The sequence below is a fragment of the Myotis nattereri genome, assembly GCF_964212035.1.
Source record: "Myotis nattereri genome assembly, chromosome: 18".
Taxonomy (NCBI): Eukaryota; Metazoa; Chordata; class Mammalia; order Chiroptera; family Vespertilionidae; genus Myotis; species Myotis nattereri.
The window spans coordinates 9,524,486-9,544,791 of NC_138093.1; the positions used below are offsets into that span (position 1 = coordinate 9,524,486).

General features: G+C 53.7%; 1 protein-coding gene across 3 annotated transcripts in view; it reads right to left on the reverse strand.

The window, feature by feature from the left end:
• The window catches only part of IGSF3 (immunoglobulin superfamily member 3), a gene marked incomplete at its 5' end in the record, with an annotated part of 85,839 nt that overhangs the window by 13,708 nt on the left and 51,825 nt on the right, over positions 1-20,306 (reverse strand). Inside the window, 5 exons of one of the 3 annotated variants that reach the window (XM_081113038.1) lie at positions 514-924; positions 12,585-12,989; positions 15,111-15,512; positions 17,907-17,963; positions 19,273-19,662. In XM_081113038.1, the coding sequence (XP_080969164.1) occupies positions 514-924; positions 12,585-12,989; positions 15,111-15,512; positions 17,907-17,963; positions 19,273-19,662 (1,665 nt within the window). Of the gene's footprint in view, positions 1-513; positions 925-12,584; positions 12,990-15,110; positions 15,513-17,906; positions 17,967-19,272; positions 19,663-20,306 lie in introns of all 3 variants that reach the window. The other 2 variants (XM_081113037.1, XM_081113039.1) reach the window with 2 other exon arrangements.

Below are 20,306 nucleotides of genomic sequence, written 5' to 3' on the forward strand. Positions count from 1 at the left end.
CTAAAGTGGAGCTGAGGCCTGGCGGGTGGTGAGCGCTCCCTCCCTGGAGGCATTCGCAGAGGTCAGAGGCCACTGGTCAGGCTGCCACACAGGTTTGGAGACAGGAAGCACTCCCCCTGGGCTGGGACAGGAGGTAAAGCAGCAGGTGGGCGAGCCAGGAAAATGCCTCCTAGGCAGGATCCCTGGGGTGCGAGCTGGCCCAGCCCACGATCCCGGGTGCGAGCTGCAAACCCCGAAAGAGCAGGGAGCTGCCAGAATCCTGCCTGGCCACCTCCTGCCAACCACAGCCGCCCATCGGGCCTCTCCCTGGTGAGGATGCCTCCACACAGCACAGTCAAGAATGCTGAGTTTGCCATCGGCACTGGGACCCCTTGCAGGCAAAGTGGGCGGCCCGCCGTGCGCCAGGACGATGGCCTGCGTGCCTGCACCCACCGCCAGTGTGGGCCCAAGGCCCTGTGCAGGCCTCTCCACACTAAACCCACGGGCCTGGGTGGCTGCACCCCCTCTGCTCACCTGGCTGCTTCACAGTGACCTCTGTGCGCCCCGAAACCTCCTCCGCCAGCTTGTACCAAGCGAAGTTGGGGCTCAGCAGCCACTCCTCCACGTGGCAGTAGTAGCTGCCGCTGTCGCTGACCTCGGCTCTCTGGACGGTGAGGCTGAACAGGCCCCCGGACGCGTGCCTCTCGAACTGCAGCCTGGGCCGCAGGCCCTCCTCCTCGGCGTAGGTGCCGTACTCGAAGGCGGAGGTGTGCGTGGTCTTGAGGATGAGCTTGCCGTCGGCGTCCGAGGGCTTGTGGACGTACCAGAGCACCGCGAAGTGGGAGTTCTGGCTGGTCTGGGACTTGACGGAGCAGTTCAGCTGGATGGGCCTGTTCTCCACCAGCGTCAGGGTCCTCTTGGATTTGCTCACCTGCAGCTTGGTCACTGCAGAGCAAAGCGGGGAGGTCAGCAGAGCTGCCACACGCCCCTGGACACGGCGGTCCAAGCCCCACCCCCAGGCTCCTCCTCCAAAGCGCGGCTCCGTGAGAGGGGCCCGAGAGGGGCTGACTTCACCCCACACCCCTCCCTCTGCCTCCTCCCTGCTGGGCCCCCACTCAGGTCCCCACCACCTCTCCCCGTCTCCTGCCTGCTCCCCCGCCTCACATGGCTTCCAGGGGTATCCAGCTAAAACACAAATCTGCCCACATCCTTTCCCTGCTTGAAAAGTTTAATGGTTCCCTTGCTTTTAGGTGACAGAGAAAAAACGTTCCTTTTCACGGTACAAAGTTCCTCCAGGAGGTGTCTTCACTCATATCCGGGGACTCGCCCTGGAGCCTCCACACCCCATGCAGCTTCCCCCTGAGCCCTGGGCTCTGCTCAGCTGCCACCTCCCTGCCTGCTCCTCTGACCCTTCTCCACTCAGCCTGCAGCCCCCTCCCGCATGCCCTCCTGCAAATGTCCAGCATGTGCCCACCCTGCCCCCTGGTGATGCTAAGGGCTGGGGGCGCCCTGGAGAAGAAGGAATAAGACAGGCCCACCCAGAGGACGCTCTCATTGCCACACCCGCCGAGCCGGGCACAGTGCCTGGGCTCCAGAAAGTGCTCGGTCAGTGTTCGCTGAGAGGTGTGAGTGAGTGGGTGGGGGATGCAAGCACACCAGAGACCCACGGTCAGCGGGTGGCCAGGGACACTGGGGTGATCTTCCCTGGGGGGGGAGGGGCACGTGGCAGGGAAGACTGAGGAGAAAACGACAGGCAGTGGGACAGATCAGAGCCGTTGGCAGCCTCCCCTGCCCTCGCTATCCCGCTCCACATCCAGGAGGGAGGGCAGACTCGGGAGTGAATCCACCCGCTAACCAAGGTGCTCACAAGCCGCCATCTAATGAGACATATCTCAGGAAGGGCGTCCGAGATCCCACCCACTCCACTTGGCTCTGCTCCCCCCTCTACACCATCCCCCCACCACGAAAAAACACAATTCCCAGTTCCTCTCAGGAAGCGAATAGTAGAGCCATCTCCCACCTCCACCCCTCTTCACACTTTGCCTTTCGGGACCAAACCACTCACCAGCTGAGAAAGAAACCCAGGGCCAGGCATAGACCCCAGCAGGGAGGGGAGGCCAGGCCAGGTCTGCCTAGGCTGTCCCCAGCACCCCTGCCGGTCAGTGTCTTGCTCCAGACCAAGGCCTGCGCCCACAGGTCATCCCGGGCCTCCCTGGGCAGTGCTGGCCGCACAGGCTGGGAGTGCACAGGCAGCATCAAGGCCCGAGTCCCACGTGCCAAGGCACCTGCAACCTTCGAAGGCTGCAGGCTGTCACTGGGCAGCCTGGCCACACACCGACAACCCTTCTGAATGGCCGAGAGGATTCCGCAAGCTGAGGTGCCCGGCGCCATGCCCACAAGAGCAGCTCGAAGGGCACATCTCAGTGGAGGGCACACCTGGTAAATCAGGCGACAGTCTGCACAAAGGGCTGCTGAACTCACACGCCTGCAGGCCTGCTGGAGCCATCAGGGGCACCCCTCACAGGGACACGAAAGAAATCCCACGCCCCACCCTTTCGCTTTCTCTTTTCGATGATCAAGTCCCGTCTCCTGCCTGATCCCTTCTTCAAACACAATCACCTCCAGGGCACACTGGGCCTAGGGAGGGGCTTACCAGTAAGCTCCCCGCTCTGCAAACTCATTCACATTAGCTTGCCAGTCGACTTTCCAGGTCGGGTTCCTACAATACTTGAAACAACTAGCCCTTTCCATTGCTTTCCAACCCAGCTCACCCAATTGCATGCAAATGTATCTATGTCGGTGCACATGACACGCCCTGCCTCATCTGGTCTTTGGCCAAAAACACTGGGTTGCTCGGTGTAGGGCAGAAGGCGCTTTAAAATGTATTATTAATTGGGGCCAGATTATTTTTGCAACGGTTAGTTTCTAAGGAAACCTCAATTGCTATAGTAACTGCATATGTTAAACCGGAACCCTATGACTAAACTTCAATTCGGTCACATGGTCCCTGAGGACAAGAATCCCAGGAACTGTTTCAAAGCATTTCCATTTTTATTTTCCTTCTCGTGTCAAAATATTGTGAAGTGCCCTAACTGGTTTGGCTCAGTGGGTAGAGCGTCAGCCTGCGGACTGAAGGGTCCCGGGTTTGATTCTGGTCAAGGGCACGTGCCTGGGTTGCGGGCTTAATCCCCGTTAGGGGGCATGCAGGAGGCAGCCAATCAATGACTCTCTCTCATCATTGATGTTTCTATCTCTCTCTCCCTCTCCCTTCCTCCCTGAAATCAATAAAGATACATATATTAAAAAAAAACAAATTTATATAAAAAAAATATTGTGACATGCCGAAAAGCTTGAAAGAGAGGTGTTTTGGAGATGTGGTGCCTGCCTGGCAGGTGGGCAAGGCGTCAGCTCCTCCTTCAGGCTCTGAAGTTCCGCCCACACCCCAAGGTCAGAAAGGACCTCTCCAAAAGCGCAGACGAGCCTGCAGCCTCCGTGACTAATGAGGCAGCTCTCGCGTGTCCTGCTGGCGCTGCTCTGGCCCTGTGCGGCCGGTCTGTGTCACCTGCCTCCAGAGTTAGGGGAGCCCAGCCCCCGAGGTCTGCAGGTATTTCTTCTGCAACATCAGAACCAGCCTAGTACCTATCTCATGTCTTAGGAGTGTGTGCAGATTAATCAGCAATGGTTTCTAGAAAGAGATGAGCACAGAGCCTGGTCTGGAACACACACCATCCATTTCTCTATGCCCGTTTCTTGTTGGTCGCTGGGCTCAGTCCCATGGTCAAAGCACAGCATTCGATTGAGAACTGTCAATCGTAAGTGACACACATCCTACGAAAACTGCTGCCCATGGACCAGCAGCATCGGCGCCACCGGGCAGCTGGCTAGAAATGCAGACTGGCAGGCCCCCGAATCAAGACCCCCAGGTGGCTCACACTTTAAAGCCCGAGGACCCGAGGACCCGAGGACATGGCAGTGTGAGTGAGTGGCCTCAAGGAGGCTGAGGACTGAGGCTTGGTTAGCCCCACGGTGAACCAGCAGGACAGGTAGAGGGAGGCCAGAGAGGCACAGCAAGGCCCCTCCTACGGGCACACACTCGGCTCATCACTTAGCAGAATGCCCTCGAGGTCCATCCATGCTGTCGCCAATGGCAAGATCTCGTTCTTTTTTATGGCTAAGTCATCTTCCATTATGTACAGGTACATCCTCTCTCATGCATTCATCTATCAATGACACTTAGGCTGCTTTCATATCTTGGCTGTGCTATATATAAAGAGGTAATATGCAAATTGACCCTCACTCCATCACGCCATCACAAGATGGCTGCACCCACAGTGGAGGTAGGGTTCCCATAACGAGCTGTAATGAGTGATCAGCAGTGACCTGAGGCTGCGTGGCATCGGGCTGGGGCGGAGGACCTGAGGCTGTGCCCCTGCACCTGGCAGGGCTTGACGGGGGACCTCAGGCCATGCCCCCTGCCCAGCGGGGCTTGACGGGGACCTCAGGCCGCACCCCCTGCCCCGGCGGGGCTTGAAGGGGGACCTCAGGCTGCGCCCCCTCCCCAGCGCCGGGCTGGGGGACCTCAGGCCATGCCCTCAGCCTGGCGGGGCTTGACATGGGTGGGGCCAGCACGGTCTGCATCTCGCCCAATGGGGGTGGGGCCAGCCGGGTCTGGGTCTCGTGTGATTTCGAGGTGCAGGTGAGCGGGGATTTAACTCTAGGTCCCGTGGCATGCCCCAGACTCTGACAGGAGGAAGATTTTCATATACATTTTACTAATTTTCTTTCATTTCCAACACTTCTATTATAGAGAAAGGGCAAATAGCAATATTAAAATATTTCCTCTAATTAATTCTCTTTTAATGTGCATGAATTTCGTGCACCAGGCCACTAGTTGTAAATAATGATGCAATGAACATAGGGGTAGAAATCAGTATTTTTGTTTTCTTTGGCTACATACCCAGAAATGAAATTGCTGGATAGAATGGAAGCTCTATTTTTAATTTCTTTTGTGGAATCTCCACAGCTTTCCATGGTGGCTGCGCTAATTTACAATCCCACCGACAGTGTGCGAGGGGTCCCTTTTCTCCACAGCCTCCCCAACACTTGTTATTTGTTGGCATAGTTAATTTTCTGAAGGCCTTCTCGTTCCTACTAAATTATAAGCATCTGAAGGGCAAAGACTATGACCCAATCATCTGCTACTCAATTTAATAAATGGATGACTGAATAAATATGTAGGTAATCTTTTCTTGGAGGTATGGGAACGTAAAGGAAAGGGACAAGAGGGAGAGACTGTGACAGGAGGGAGAGACCTTTTCAAAAAGTATGTAACGGCGGAGCTGGGCCCTGAAAAACAAGTGAGCAGGTCCCCGGGTGGAGGAGGATTGTGCCAGGGCATCCCCGAGAGAGCGGACGGTGAGCCAAGGTGAGACCTCTGTGCACCGTGGTCAGGGCACAGCACGTGGCCATGTGCAGAGGACTGGCTGCGAGCACAGAATCACCCACGCCACGGGTAGGGCCTTGGACCCGCGCTGTCACCAGACCTCTGGGTGGTTCCGACGCACACTAAGTTTGAGAACCAGGGTGTGATGGTGAGGTGGCCGAGAGGAACTCTGGACACGGCAGTGTCCATACAGCGGTGGGAGCAGGAGCCGGAGGCAGTGGGGGAGAGGAGGTGGGCAGTGAGGGAGTGAGGGAGAGAAGGAAGACATGTTCTGTGTTACAGGTCTGTAACATCGGCAGTGATGTTAGGGATGGAGGGGACCGGTGGGTGGCTGGACAGCAGGGGTGTTTCCAATTGAGGACAGCAAGTCCACCAAGCGCTGGGAGATAATGAAGGGAGAGTTACTGGGGGAGCGTGTGTGTGCCTCACCCACTCGGGGAAGGAGGTGGCAAAGGCCCCTGCCAGTCTAGCAGGTCCCACACTTGGAGTCCACATCCTGACGCTGCCCTCAGCCCCTTCTCTTCTTTCTCCTGGCGGTCATGCCCTGTTTAAGGCCCCAATCACCTCTTTTTCACACCTTACACTTGCCCTGCATACGTGTCCCTGCCTCCAGCCCAGCCTCCGAGGGGAGAGCTTCTGAAGCTGCCAACCGCCAACTGCCAACCACCAACGGGGGCCTGTCCCTTCCAGCTGAGCCGCCTGCCGCTCGCCGCCAGGGTCATCACGGACAGCCGCGGGCCGCCTTTGGCCGGCAGGGATGCAATGGACTGGAGCCGGCGTAGATGTAAACCCGTATCTGGATGACCGCATGCCACCTGTCTCGTCTTCCTGTCCTGCGTGACTGTCAAATGACATTCCTGTGGGTGAAACGGTCTCTGAGCCTGGGACCCGCTTTCACCTTACCATCCACACCTGGTTTTGCGTAGTTTTAGTGTCTGTCAGTGGATGAAGGGAGGTTCCTCTCTGCTCTGTTCAGCACTGTAGCTGCGCAGGATTTCGGAACCCCCGTCCGTGACGTGGGGACAGACTAGCAGCGCCTCTGCCCCGCTGCTGCCCCCTGACCCCCCCTATCCCCCCGAGTGCTGCGCCTCCTCACGCGGCCGCCCTGAGCAAGGACAGGTTAAAGCCATTATTTTAACAATAACTGCTTTTTAAAAGACCCCTCCTTTATCCACAATCAGGGCACTGTAACAACTTTTAAAGGTTATGTGAGTAGAAATGTTACACCGTGAATTTCATTGTAGAGTAGTAAAGGGACTATTACACACTGTTAGTCAGAGAATACAATCTGAGTATGATGTAAAGTCCTAATTGCTCAGTTTAGAACATTCGTATTTAACAAACTTATATAATTCTATGTGAGCTGTATTGTAAGCACTTTCTAAATATTAACGATTTGGTTTGCACCAGTCCTATGAAGTAAATATCGTTATCCCCAGTTTTATAAAAACACTTGCTCACGGCCACACCGCCGATAAGTGGTCGAGTGGGATTCAAGCCCGGGCTGGTCTGTCCTGGCTTTTAACCATCACATATAGTGACCGTCTGGGCTTCCCAGTACAAAAGGGGCTCCCTGGCCCTTGCCAACTGCCTGGGATGAGCCCTCCCCCACCCCATGCTTCAGTCACATCAAAACACGCATGCTGCTTGTTGTTTATCCACACTCTGTGCGCCCACCCCCAGGGAAGCCCCTTCCCTCCTCAGGCCTAATGCCCATCCCCCAGGCAGCTCCAATACCACCCCTGAAACTCCTCCTTTCCCGGGAGAGCACACAAGGCAGGAACTGGGACACACCCATCTCTGCAGCCCCAGCACCCAGCAGGGAGATTGGCATAGCAGGTGCTCAAACCTGCTTGCAGAAGGCACTGAGAGGGAGGAGCAAGGAGGACATAACAGCCTAACATAACAATGTGGCTCAGGGATTGAATGTTGACCTATGAACCGGGAGATCACAGTTCAATTCCCGGTCAGGACACATGCCCAGGTTGTGGGCTCAATCCCCAGTAGGGGGTGTGCAGGCGGCAGCTGATCAATGATTCTCTCTCATCAATGATGTTTCTATCTCTTTCTCTCCCTTTACTTTCCTCTCTGAAATCAATATATATATATATATATATATATATATATATATATATATATATATATATATATTTTTTTTTTTTTTAAAGGAGAAAGTAATGAAAGTCTGGAAGTGGAAACAGCTAATTAGCAGTAACCCCGACATGCCCTGTCTGCAGACAGAGCAGGACCCCACCTCAGTGACTCCAAACAGCTGCACCTGGAGTCGCCATGACAATGAGCTTGGGGCACCTCCATGGCTCTCGCCCTCATGCTCACTCCACCTCTGAGCACCCGGCGGGCAGCAGCCACATGCACACGGGGTAGGAGAACCGCAGGTTCTCCCAAAAGAAAGCAGGGGCTAATCCCTCTGAGGGATGAGGCAGCCTGCCACCTACCAACTGTGTGACAAGGAGAGCCACTGTCACGTGCCCTGGACTCACAGACGTCGAAGAAAAAGCCCCCAGCATTCCCAGTCTGCTAGGTCAGCAGTAAGAAATGCAGAAAACAGACTTGGCAGCATCCCGAACGTATTAAATATTCATCCTGACCGCCCATCAGTAAAATCCCAGCAGAATACACCCTGACAAGTGGGCCTTCCAGACCGGAGGCTGTACTCCGGGAGGCTTGGTTATTGCTTTGTCGATTTTAATGTGCAGTATTTAATAGCCAGACCCAGGCATGGTCGTAAACATTTGGAAAATGAATGCTGACATTTCCTTTATTGCTTCTGTATTTAGGAATGTGCAATGGGGGCGGGGGGGCTGATGCTAAAGAAAATCAGAAGAAAGCAAAGCAATGCTTCAAAATTAAAGGAGAACAGGACTGACTAAGAACTAAGAATCGAGTATGTTGAAGTGGCTTCAAGTCCTGCCTTAAGTGCCCCTTGGGGGGGTCACACTCTGCTGTCCATGGGAGTAAGGCTGAGCACAACCCACAACAGAATGGGAGCCAGGCATCCCTGAAAGATGTCCTGGGGGATGCGCGTTCCGAATCAGAAACACGCCTGCAGAATGGTCAATAACAGACCCACAACAAATGGATGGGGGTGCCATCTAGCCAGAGATTGTGATGGGTCAGGTCCCTGTGATGCAGCCAGCTCAGCAGGTGGCTCTGGCCAGGGCTGGCCTGGGCACAGACCATAGGGAGCCTTCGTGGGAGCTGATGGCGTCGGCAGTGGAAGGCGGATAAATGGACCACTGGGCCAACGGTCCCTCGGTTCCTACTTAATTCTTTTGGAATGAGAATATGCAACAAAATATTCTGAAAAGGGGGGGGGTGGGCAGGCAGTGGGGGACCTTCCTATGGAAGACACCAGACTAGGGAGAGCAGAAAGAAGGGAAGCCAGCACTGGCTCTGAGCTCTGGTGTGGCCAAGTCTTAGAGCCATCTTGTGGCAGAAATTAGAAGAAACAGAGGGAGCCACAAATTAAACTCCTACACCGACACCATTGGCAAGCTGCACCTCAAGGAACCTCTATGGGTACCCTGTGACCCCGACTTAAAAAAACAAATTTAAATGTTTGTGAAAGGAGATCAGGAAATTAGGGTAAACCAGACAAAATAGAATTGAAGGAGTGTACATGGTACTCAAAAAGGTTCTTGAGAAGATTAAAAAAAAATGTCTACTCTAGAAAATACCTTAATACTGTATAATAAAATTAAGAGCTTGGACCTAGCCGGTTTGGCTCAGTGGATAGAGCATTGGCCCCCGGACTGAAGGGTCCCAGGTCTGATTCCGGTCAAGGGCACATACCTTAGTTGCAGGCTCCATCCCCTACCCTGGTTGGGGCGCATACGGGAGGCAACCAACTGATGCTTCTCTCCCTCTGTCTCTCCCGATCCCTTCCACTCTCTCTAAAACATCAATGGAAAAAATATCCACGGGTGAAGATTAACAACAACAAAAAATAAGAGCCTGGACTCTGGAGCCAGACTGCCTGTCTGGATGTGAATCTTGCCTCTGACTGCGGATCACTGGGTAACTTAATCAACCCGTGTCAGTGTCCGCATCTACAAAGTGGGGAAACAGCACCCCTCATAGCACTGCATGGGTAAGTGAGGTTTTACAGGTACGGACTTCGGGACGGCGATGGCACATGAGAAATGCAGAGGAAGTGTGAGCTGCTATTGTTGCACCAGGCCTAGGACTCCGCACGTCAGGCATCTACAGAGAGTGCCTTCTGTAAATGAGACTGCTACAAGATGCAGAGGAGTAATTTCTGATGACACAGCCTTAAAAAGGTCAAAGTCCCCTTTTATACCAACTGCTTTTCACTCAGGCACACCTGCGTGTCAGGCCCACCTTCCCACTCACTATTTCTTGGACTTCAGCAAGCCACCCTGAGCCTCAGTTACTCCCTTATAAATGGGAAAGCGACAGTCCTGGCTGGCGTGGCTCGGTGGTTGAGCGTCAACCTATGAAACAGGAGGTCACAGTTTGATTCCTGGTCAGGGCACATGTCTGGGTTGCAGGCTCCATTCCCGGTAGGGGGCATGCAGGAGGCAGCTGATCAATGATTCTCTCTCTCTCTCCCCTGTGTTCCTCTCTGAAATCAATAAAAAATATATTAAAATATAAATAAATGGAAAATCAGCGCCTTCCTCCCGCGGTGCAGTGAAGATGAAGGAGATTATCGTCACCACGTGTCTACATGGTCTCGGCGCAGTCAGCCTCTGTACTTTTCCACTTCTGTGTCCCCCAGATAAAAGCTCCAGGGCCAACCAGAGTGTGTGGGGGGGCGGGGTGGGGAGGAGCAAACACAAACACGAGGCTCCCTGGAACATATTAAGTGCTAAGTGCATCAATATTTCATAAAGGGGAGACAGTAACACTTAGGGGATGTGCTCTCCCGGTGCCTCAGCCACTCCCGGGAGTGTGTGGACTGGGCGCCGACTCGCTCTCCGGGGCCTCCCCAGGGCCCCGAGAGGCTTACTGGGCACCTCTGGGCACGGACCTCACCACACACAGCCCAGCACGATGACACTGCACACTTTATAGCGAGAACACAAATGACTCAACCTAAGCCACACCCGACACAGACCGTCCTCGGAGCAGAGCCTCAGCCTCCAGCCACTTCCCAGGAGGCACTGAAATGGTACCATGGAAAGTGGAGGTATCTGGGCATCAGAGACCCGGCTCCAAGCTCAGTTCCAACACCAGGTTCCCACGTACCAGCCTGGCCTGCCCCCCTCGAGGCTCCTCACACCTGGCGCCTCGGTTTCTCCTGGGGAAACAAACATCTCCACGCCTCCACTGGTGGACGGAATGAAAAGAAAACAGAAGTACTGAGCACACAGCCTGGCGCCCATTTCTGTCCCTTATCTCCTTTCGAAGCACCATCAATTGATCAGAATCGAAATAACTTGAACCTTCAATAAATTAATTCCTATTCTTCCCTTATGAGCTCCAGCCTCAGATTCCCAGGAGCAACAGAAAGAAGCAAATATTAGGGATTTATGCAAAAAGGCAGCGTCAGGCAAGGTCTGGGGTTGGCTCTTCCCTGCCTTTGAGGGCGGCAGAACCATGTGCCTGCGCTGCAGCTCACACGCCCGCCCCGGGGCCAGGAGACCATACGAGAGGCAATTACTATCTCGAAGTCACTCAGTAAGGCAGGCGAGTGCGTCCCTGAGCACTTCCCACACAAAGGCTCACAGGAAATGGGTCTCTATTTGCCCTCCATTAACCTGAAAACCCACTTAAGCAGAACAGCCTCTTCCCCGAGCATCTTGTCGTCCAGGTTTAGGCTCTAATTGGCCAAGGATCGGCCCTTTGTTTATATGACTCATTTATATGACTCATTTGTTCCAAACTCGGGGACACAACAGACTCTTTATGGGTTAGGAGAGGTGAAGGGTAAACTCACACATTGCCCTCTGTAACCCCGCACTGCTGCAAACAACACTGACCATCTGAAATGGCCCATGGACACTGACCATGGCCGTGAGCGGGAAGAAAAATCCTTTTTGCAAGATGTTCAACCCTTCTTTGCAAAGTGGGTGGATCAGAACGTCAGAATAAAGTCTTTGCAAAGTCACCTGCCACCCACCCTCACCGTCCGCAGCATGGGTGGGTGCCCACACTCACCTGTTCAGGGCCCAGCTCAGAGAGAAACAGGACCATGGCCTGGGCTCCACCCTCATCCAGCTTCCAACGAGCGGCAGACCAGACAGACTCCAAGGAAACCATGGGAGTGGCATGCACTTAACCGCCCCGTGTTAGGGGAAGGGCTTGATGAAGGTGAGAGTATTCGCAGGATCCCCCAGTCCCCACCCTCGACTAGGCTCCCCAAATTCGTGCGTCCTCACCACCTACTGAGAGACTCAGCCCCATGGAAGAATGAAGCACAAACTCAGCACAAGCAGACAGGCCAGGGGTCAGGGAACCAGAAGGAGGACAGCCAAGGGTGCAAATCCTGGCTCCACCCCTCACCAGCTATGCGGCCCTGTGCTGGGCAACCTTTCCTGGGGCGGCCGGGATACCTGGTAAAATAACCAGCCTAAGCGCCTAGCACAGAGCAGATGCTCAGCAGGGTCCCCCTTCCTCCTCACTCGGGGTCTCTGCTCTGCAAACAGGGGTGGGTACCGTGTTCACACCGCTGTGGTAAGGATACAGGAGGTGACATGAGACAGAGCTTCTAGCAAAACAGTCAGCCTGGACACTTTCACCAACGCCAGTGTCTCAACACACGGGTGTCCGGCCGGGACGCAGCTCTAGAGTAAAGGGATATAAAGACGTGACAACTAAAAGGCATGCGTGGTCCCGGCTGGATCTGGTTAGGAGTTGGGAAAGTGTCAGTGACGTCCTGTAATCACGTGTCCTTGTTCTTAGGAGGTTCACGCTCAAGTATTTAGGAGGAAGTGCCCTGATGGCACCAACTTACCCTCAAGTGGTTCAACAACAGAATACCCACCGAGGGAGAAGACCAAATGGTAAGACTGTAACAACTGGCCAAGAGAAGGGGATTCGTTCTTTCAACTTCCTACGGATTTGAAATTTCTCAACATCAAAGGTTGGTAAGTCAAAGCGGTCACACAGGGGGCTCAATGCACACGTTTTGTTCCCTCCCGCGTCTCACCCCGCGCGAGCTCGGCCGTGCCCCTACCTGGCTGCAGCACCCTGATCTCCAGCAGGTTGGAGGTCCGCTCGGCCAGCCGCGTCCAGGAGTTGTTGTAGTTCTGCCGCCACAGCTCCGCCACGCACTGGTACTTGCCCGCCTCCGTGTCGCTGGCTCGGCTGATGCTCAGGCGGACGTTGTTGCTGGACTCCACCTTCTCAATGGCCGTTCGGGTGCGGAAGCTGGAGGACCTGTCCCCCCACTGGACCCCTCCGTCCCGGGTGAAGGTCACCAGGTCGTGGAACTCGACGGTGCCCACCGGCTGGAACCGCCAGGTGACTGACACAGGGACCCGGGCCCGGTAATGGGGTTTGATGATGCACTGCAGGTCGAAGGAGTCGCTGTAGGTCACCCCCGGCGTGCGGGAGATGGCTGTGACCGCGAAGCCCGTTTCTGGAGAGAGAACAGACAGGCGCAAGTCAGGAGTCACTTGGTTCTCTCGGGGGGGTGGGGGGGGGGCGGTGATGTGGCAACGGGGGTCCTGGCAAAAGCTAGGAGGGCAGAGCAAAGGCTCTCGGGTCTGTTTTGATGCCAGACCAGGATTACGTTAGCTATCATGTGGAGGCACAGACTCACAGCTCATAAGACCCCACAGAGAGAGATCGGGGCCCCCTTGAGCAGTATTACCGATCCCTGCTGACGAAGCCCTCACAATGGCCTCTCAATGGCCATTCGTGCTCGGAAGCTGGAGGACCTACCTGAATTTGCAGTCCCCCACTGCAGGGCCGTTCCTAAAAATCTTGGGATTCCATGCTAACGCAGGAGAAAAAAGCCCCAAAGCTATTCATGTGCTGTCTGTTTACTTTAGGCTGAAAAGGTGACCTTACTCCAGGGAACCCTCCTGTTTTCTTCTGTGCCACACCCTTGGGCCACTATGATTATGGCTTTAGGCAGTAGTGCCCCAGGTGTGGCGAGCAGGTGAGCAGAGCCAGGCTCCTGAGGTCCCAGGTTAGAATCTCTTGGTGACCCCCGGCTGTGGGAACCACCAGACACATGTTAATCTTTGCATGAACCCATTTTACAGATAGGGAAGTAGAGGCAGAGAGAAGTTAAGTAACTTGCTCAATGCCACACAGCTAGGAAGTGTTAGAATCGGGGACAGCCTGGAACCGTAAAATTACTTCTAGAGGAACAACCCTGACTAACCAGCCCTACTCCTTGATACTCCTAACCTCACAGGACAGGAAAAGCTACCACTGTTGGACACCGGAGCTTTTCTCACAGGTTCCATGTCCACAGGTGCCCACGGTGCTGAGCGTAGGCACGGGACTGAGCTCATCAGAAAACTCAACCTCTGGATGAAACTTCTAGAGACAGAAATCAGAGCTGTATGGGGACTGCAGAAAGCAGGCCAATCTCTGGGATAAAGCTTTTAGAAAGTAAATGGCATTCTAACCTGGAGATTAGAATGGGGGAGGGGGGGCATGGAATGGAGGACTCTGTGGGGAGCAAACCCTCTCAGGGCTGCGTCTTTACCGAGGTGTATTCAGGAGCACCAGCAGCCCTGCCCAGGGGGAAGGGGCGACACGGCCTCAGGGAGTGGGACCAAATCTCCAGGACAAGTGACAGCAGAGTCTCCTGATGACAGCAGACCGACGGGAGGAGCTACCTTCCCAGCAAAGCAGCAGACGCCTGCCTCTTACAATGCTCCACACGGATCTGATTAGGCAGATACGTGTTGACGGAAGCCTGTTTAAGGACCCCATGAGGAGTCCATCTAATCTTCTTTGGTTTTAGTAAACCTCAAGGTATCTTTTAATTTCATGCTAATGAGGAAATCGCTTTCTTAAGGGGGGGCCTCAGAGCACAGGCTTTGGAAAAAATTAAGATAGATGGCTGGTTTCCTAGGTTCAGGGTGTGGGTCTAGCATTTAAAAGCTACAGCCCTGAGCAAATCAGTTAACCTGCCTCACTCAGTCTCCTTGTAAAATGGAAGTGTCTACCTCCCAGCCAGCTGCTCAGACTTAGCCGGGAGCACAGTACAGCTAAGAGACACCTGGAAGACAGCCTGGAAGAGACGTAAGCCACAGGCTCACCATCCTGTCTGTCCACACTCAGAATCAAGGTGATTCCCCGCCCTTGTCCGCCCTGCTCTGAACCTTTCAGGAGGACTGGGCACTGGGCAGCACACAAGGGGCGGAGGAGAGCCTGGGGGCAGAAGAGCAGCTTCGTGGGTGTGCGCCTGCTCTTCAGCCAGTGTTGAAGGTGGCATATCCTCTACCCGGGGCCACCATGTCCTGCTGAGTGTCCTTGGTCCTCTGGCCAGAATTCTTATAGCTTCACTCCCGCCACCCAGACCCATGAGTGCTTAAAGTCACCGGTCCCAGGGCCCCGCCATGCATCACTGGTCCCTTCAGCCATGCCCACGCTTCCATAGCGTGTTCCTTCCATTAAACCCTTTGAAGGTGCCCTCTGTTTCCCGGCAGGACTGACCGATACAGGTCAGGGGAGGGCTCCTGACCCGGGGGCAGTCTCCCCAGCGACCCTGCAGAAGGACTCCCAGACATTCACTTACCGAGAGCCGTGATGGAGATGGGGGTGCTGGCCCAGCGCTCCCCCACGACCTGCCACTCTCCGTCCACGGCCCGCACCCACTCGGTCACGTGGCACTCGTACTGGCCCTCGTCCTCCTTCCTGCTGTGGAAGATGCCCAGGCTGAAGGAGTTGGGCTGCACCTGCTCCATCTGCACGCCCCCAAAGTTGCTGCGCTCCCAGTAGGACGCGCCCGGCTGCACGGTGCCGTCCCGGTCCAGCCACATGATGTTGCTGCGGCGGTTCAGCCTGTCCACGAGCTGCCAGATGACGGAGAAGCGGCCCTGAGACCTGCCCGCCGTGCGGACGCTGCAGGAGAAGCGCAGGTGCTCGCCCTCGAGGACCACGCTGGCATTGCTGGCCACCTCCACGGAGATGCTGCTCTCTGGGGACAGAGAGAGAGCACAGCTGGGGCCTCGGGTCTCCACTGCGCCCTCCCCACAGACGAGAAAGGAGGATGGGTGCAGTGTCACCCGCTGCAGGCACAGTGGGCCTTGGAGGCTGAGAGCCCTGGCCCTGGCCGGTTCTGGGCATTGATCCCGGTATTTGGGTCTGATCACCTAAGAGCCTGTGCCGTGTGCAGAGGACCAGAGTAATGAGGGTCTAAGTCTTAGACCTGGGGCTGGATCAGAAGCTAAGAAATATAACTGCCCGGCCGGTGTGCTCAGTGGTTGAGTGTTGATCCAGGAAACAAGAGGTTGCTGGTTTGATTCCCGGCCAGGACACATGCCCAGGTTGTGGGCCCGATCCCCAGTAGGGGTGTGTGCAGGAGGCAGCCAATGGTGTTAGGCTGATGGTGTTTCTCTCTCACCAATGTTTCTGTCTTTCTACCCCTCTCTTTTCCTCTCTCTCTAAAAATCAATTAAAAACAAAAACAACCAATGCCATTAAGCTTAGGGCATAAACCAATGTACTGGGTTCTTTGTTCAGTTGGGGTTCCAGGCTCTTCCATTTGGATTTCTATTAGGTTGAATGCTTTGGAAATTCCACTCCCACCCTTTGGGGCGGGGGCTGACATCCGATCAATGAATCTCTCTCATCATTGATATTTCTGTCTCCCTTCCTCTCTGAAAACAATAAAAATACATTTTTTTAAAAAAGTTTGGGATAAGGAGTCCACTCCCTTCACTGTTTTGCTAACTCACTTAGCTATATGAACTCATTCAAACTATTTAAACTCTACTATAGACAGGGAGAGTGTTATCTCATACAGTTTTTTAAAGATTAAAAAGTAAATGAGACCATGTATATAAATCACTTAAAACATACTAAGTTTTCAAAAGCTGGTCACTGTGATCAGGATTGATTTTACTATCTATCCCCCATAACTCTTGGTTTTTGTAAACATCATGGATAGTCCAATCTACTTTAATCATGAGTATATTATTTTGTACAGTCATCTATACTGAGTTCAAAAAGCCATAATAAGTATAAAAGAACACAAAATACTGTAACTAATTTGGTTCCAATTTTCTGGGCACCCCCCCAACATTTTTGAATCAATCATCAATTTTCAATCACTCAATACAATCAAATCCCAGATTAAGAGGCACACCCAGTGGGAAACACACCCGTACTTAGGACCATGCATTTGAATCAACCCTTGCTCCCTGGATTCCCCCACAGGCAGAAACAGACGCAGGTGAGCACAGAACCCCTGCATGGACTCTGGTTAAGGTGAGTAGACCTGCTCCTCAGTCTGGGTCGGCTTGTTTTACGTGAACAAAATAAAACAAAAACAGGTCTGCACAAGGGGACTAGGAATGCTCCCGGGAGGGCAACCTCCCCAGGAGCCATCCCAAGAGGCTCAGGACAACGATAAGACTTCCGATGAGCCCGCATCCACAGCACTGCTGGCTAAAAGCAAGGGTGTGGAGGCAGGACGCCTGGGCCCAATTCGGCAATCTTGGGTCCTTACCTAACCCCACCCAAGCTTCGAAATCTCATGTGCGAAATGGAGATACTAACAGTTCCTACTTCTCAGGGTCATGACACTGAGTGTTAGATGAGGTCGTTGTTTTTCATCTCATCATTAATAGCAACAAGATTCCTCTCTGGATTAAAGACTCATCCCCAGTGTTATCGATTCCGAGTGAGGACAACTTCAGCATCCAGGGGGAAAAATCCCTTTTTGGGCCTTCATCAGAAGAACGACATTGCAGGGTGTCACCCTCGTCCCCTACTGTCACCCCAATGGACTCTCGTGTAAGCCCGGCTTGTATTGTGAGGGCTGCTGGGGATGCGTTGTTATTCTAGCAAGCCTGGAAAACTGCACAATTAGAACATGGGGCTGTGAGAAACCACACCATTCCAGCAGCCCAGGCAAAGACAAATACAGACACTGCCCAGTTAGACTATTCACCGGTGTTGTTGGGCCTGAGAAAAGACAGCCGACAATTTAAAACACTCTGGATCGAGTGCCAACCTGGACAGGACTCATGAGAATCCGAGGGCATGTCACAAATGACCTTTCAAACCAGGAGGTTGGTGGTATGGCACAGGCTAAGCGCAGAGCAGTGGACATGGGTTAGAAGCAGAGATTTCTACTGCAGTGCAAGCTCAACCTCTGACGGAACTGGCTCAACCATGGCTCTGGGCAGTGCTCTGGCTTCTTCCTTCACAGGACGGATACGATATTGGCCTCTACGGGGACTTGAGGGGGGAAGCGGGGAAGATGATAGATGCAGAAGCACTTTGAGGCTCTTGGGAGGAAAAGCGCCATTAAAGTCCAAGGTATTACCATCATTACCGACGTGATCGTTTGCTTTGGTAGACTTACCCAAGTGGCCTTGGGGCAGGATCTGGTGGTTCTGGGGGACTTTAACTACCCAGTCATCTGCTGGAAAAGCAATACAGCAGGCCACAGATCATCAAACACGTTCTTGGAAGGGGCGGGGGGGAAATCTCTTAGCACAAAAGATAAAGGAAGCAAACAGCGTGGCTGCCCTTCACTGGATCCTTACGACACAACAAGGAATTAGTTGCAGATTTAAAAGCAGAGAGTCCGTGCATGGTTAAGGCAAACACTGACCAACAGGAAAATAGTAGAGAAAGTGGTCATTCGATTCCACAGCTTCAATCCTACAAATAGTCCGCAAGCACCTACGCTATGCAAAGCACCATGCTAGGCATTGCGGGGGGGGGAGGGGGGGTAAGTCTAGTAACAGAAGAATTTCAAGATAATTAGGTGTGTGCGTGTGGCTTTTTAAAAATAAGCATGAAAAGAAAGTAATCCTGTTGGTGAGAAAAGGAGAAAGAGTGGGAGGACGCTTGTGTGGTCTTTTTCCTTCAGACTTGAAGATCAAGAGCTATATTACAAACGTAGAAAAAATGAAAGGGAGCCAGGGTAAGGGTGAGAGAAAGAACAGTTTGAACAGCTGAGAAAGGGTTAACGGTTAGTTTAAAAACTTCCCCATCTTGTTTAAACTCTGAGCATTCTAAGTTTTTTCATTCTCTTTTTACTAAAAATAGAACCATGGGAGAAATGCAATATTAATGAGAACATCCTGAGACTATGGATGACTAAACACAGGTAGGCAGTCAGTCCCCAGCCACGACCGACCGTGACCCACCCAGACAACACCCAGTGCCCAGGGGGGCAGGGAGCCCACCTGAGCATCAGATTTAAAAGTCTATGCCCCAGGAAAATGTGAGAGATCCCAGCCACTGACTTTTAAAAAACACAATTTCCACAGGAAAGAGAAAATGAGGGAAATGCCAACCCCTCCACCCCCAAAACCCAGAGGGCAAATCCTTCTTAACAATGAGCTTTATGATTTTAAATCCTCCCTCTGAAGGTAGATGTCAAGAGCATCTCCCCACTCCTCCTGGGACTGATTTCCCACTTGGGAGCAAATAGCTGTCCTGAATTCCTGGTTTCCCTCCCAGCTGAGCTGCTATCCGTGGGGTCTGCAAACACAGCCCTGAGCTCGCCTGCCTGGGGGGTTGCCACTTGGGGTTGCCAAGTGGGCGGGGGAGCTAGAGCAGGGGAGCAGTGAGCTGGCCTTCCCTGTCAGCTTGAACCCTAGAGTCCCACTTCCCTCCCTCCCCTCCAGCACCGTCTTCTCTCCCCTGACCTCTCAGTGATGTAGCTATTGGACCAGACCAGTGGGGGAAGGGGAAGGAAGCAGGCGCTCTCCACTTACTGATGGGGAGGACTATGATGGGGATGTTTTTGGGGCGCTTGCTGTCCTTGTCGATGAACTCCCCGGTGATGGTTTTCTCGCGCTCGGTTACACGGCAGTTGTATTTCCCGCTGTCATCCTGGCGGAGGTGGAAGATCTTCAGCACAAAGACACCGTCGCTCTCTTTGGCCACCTTCAGCTGTCCCCGGGCTTCCCGGTGGGCGAACTCGCTGTTGAGGACGGGCACGGCGTTCGGCCCCATGCTGGCGATGAGCGAGCTGTTGAAGGCCCAGGAGACGGCGAAGTAGCGGTCGGGAATGTTCTGCGCCTCCAGGATGCAGCGGAACTCGGCCGGCTCCCCCGTGGTGTACAGGCGCTTCTCGGTTTCCAGCCGCACCATGAACTCTTTGTCTGAGGAAACAAACGCAACACGGCACAACTGGGTGAGTGAGAGCCCCGGCCACCCAGACGCATGGCACAGTCCCACCACCCATGCCCGCTTCCCAGGCTCACTCCAGGGAAGCCACCACCGCACCCAGGGAACGAGAAAGTGCTGGAAGGTCACAGAGGACACTCGAGGTAGCCAGACCCAGACGGTGTGAAGGCCTGTTATCCCAGTCGAGACCGCTGGGCTCTGTCACAGCTTATACCGCCCTGGATTCGAGCCCCGAAAGTCAGTAAGGAATTCCGAATTATCACCTACCTGGCAGAGCGCCAAGGTCCAGCCTTGACCTCTACTCCGGAACTCCACTAGCCACATGACTACACACATTTTCAGCAGATGTAGTGGGACTACCCCACGGGGGTTTGTGATACAAAGTTATATAGTGGCCAGGTGCTGAATCCCCAACCCCAATAACTCAAATATTAATATACGGAAATACAGTCTTCACCCCCATGTGGATACCGGAAATAAGTCACAAAACTGCACAGGAAAAAAGAAAACTAATGGCTTTTCACTAGTCACCACCCGTCAAATCTTTAGAAAGGTGTCGCCAAAAGTACCTATTTACACCGAAAGCCGGAACACCTCTGAAACAGCCAACGAACCCAAG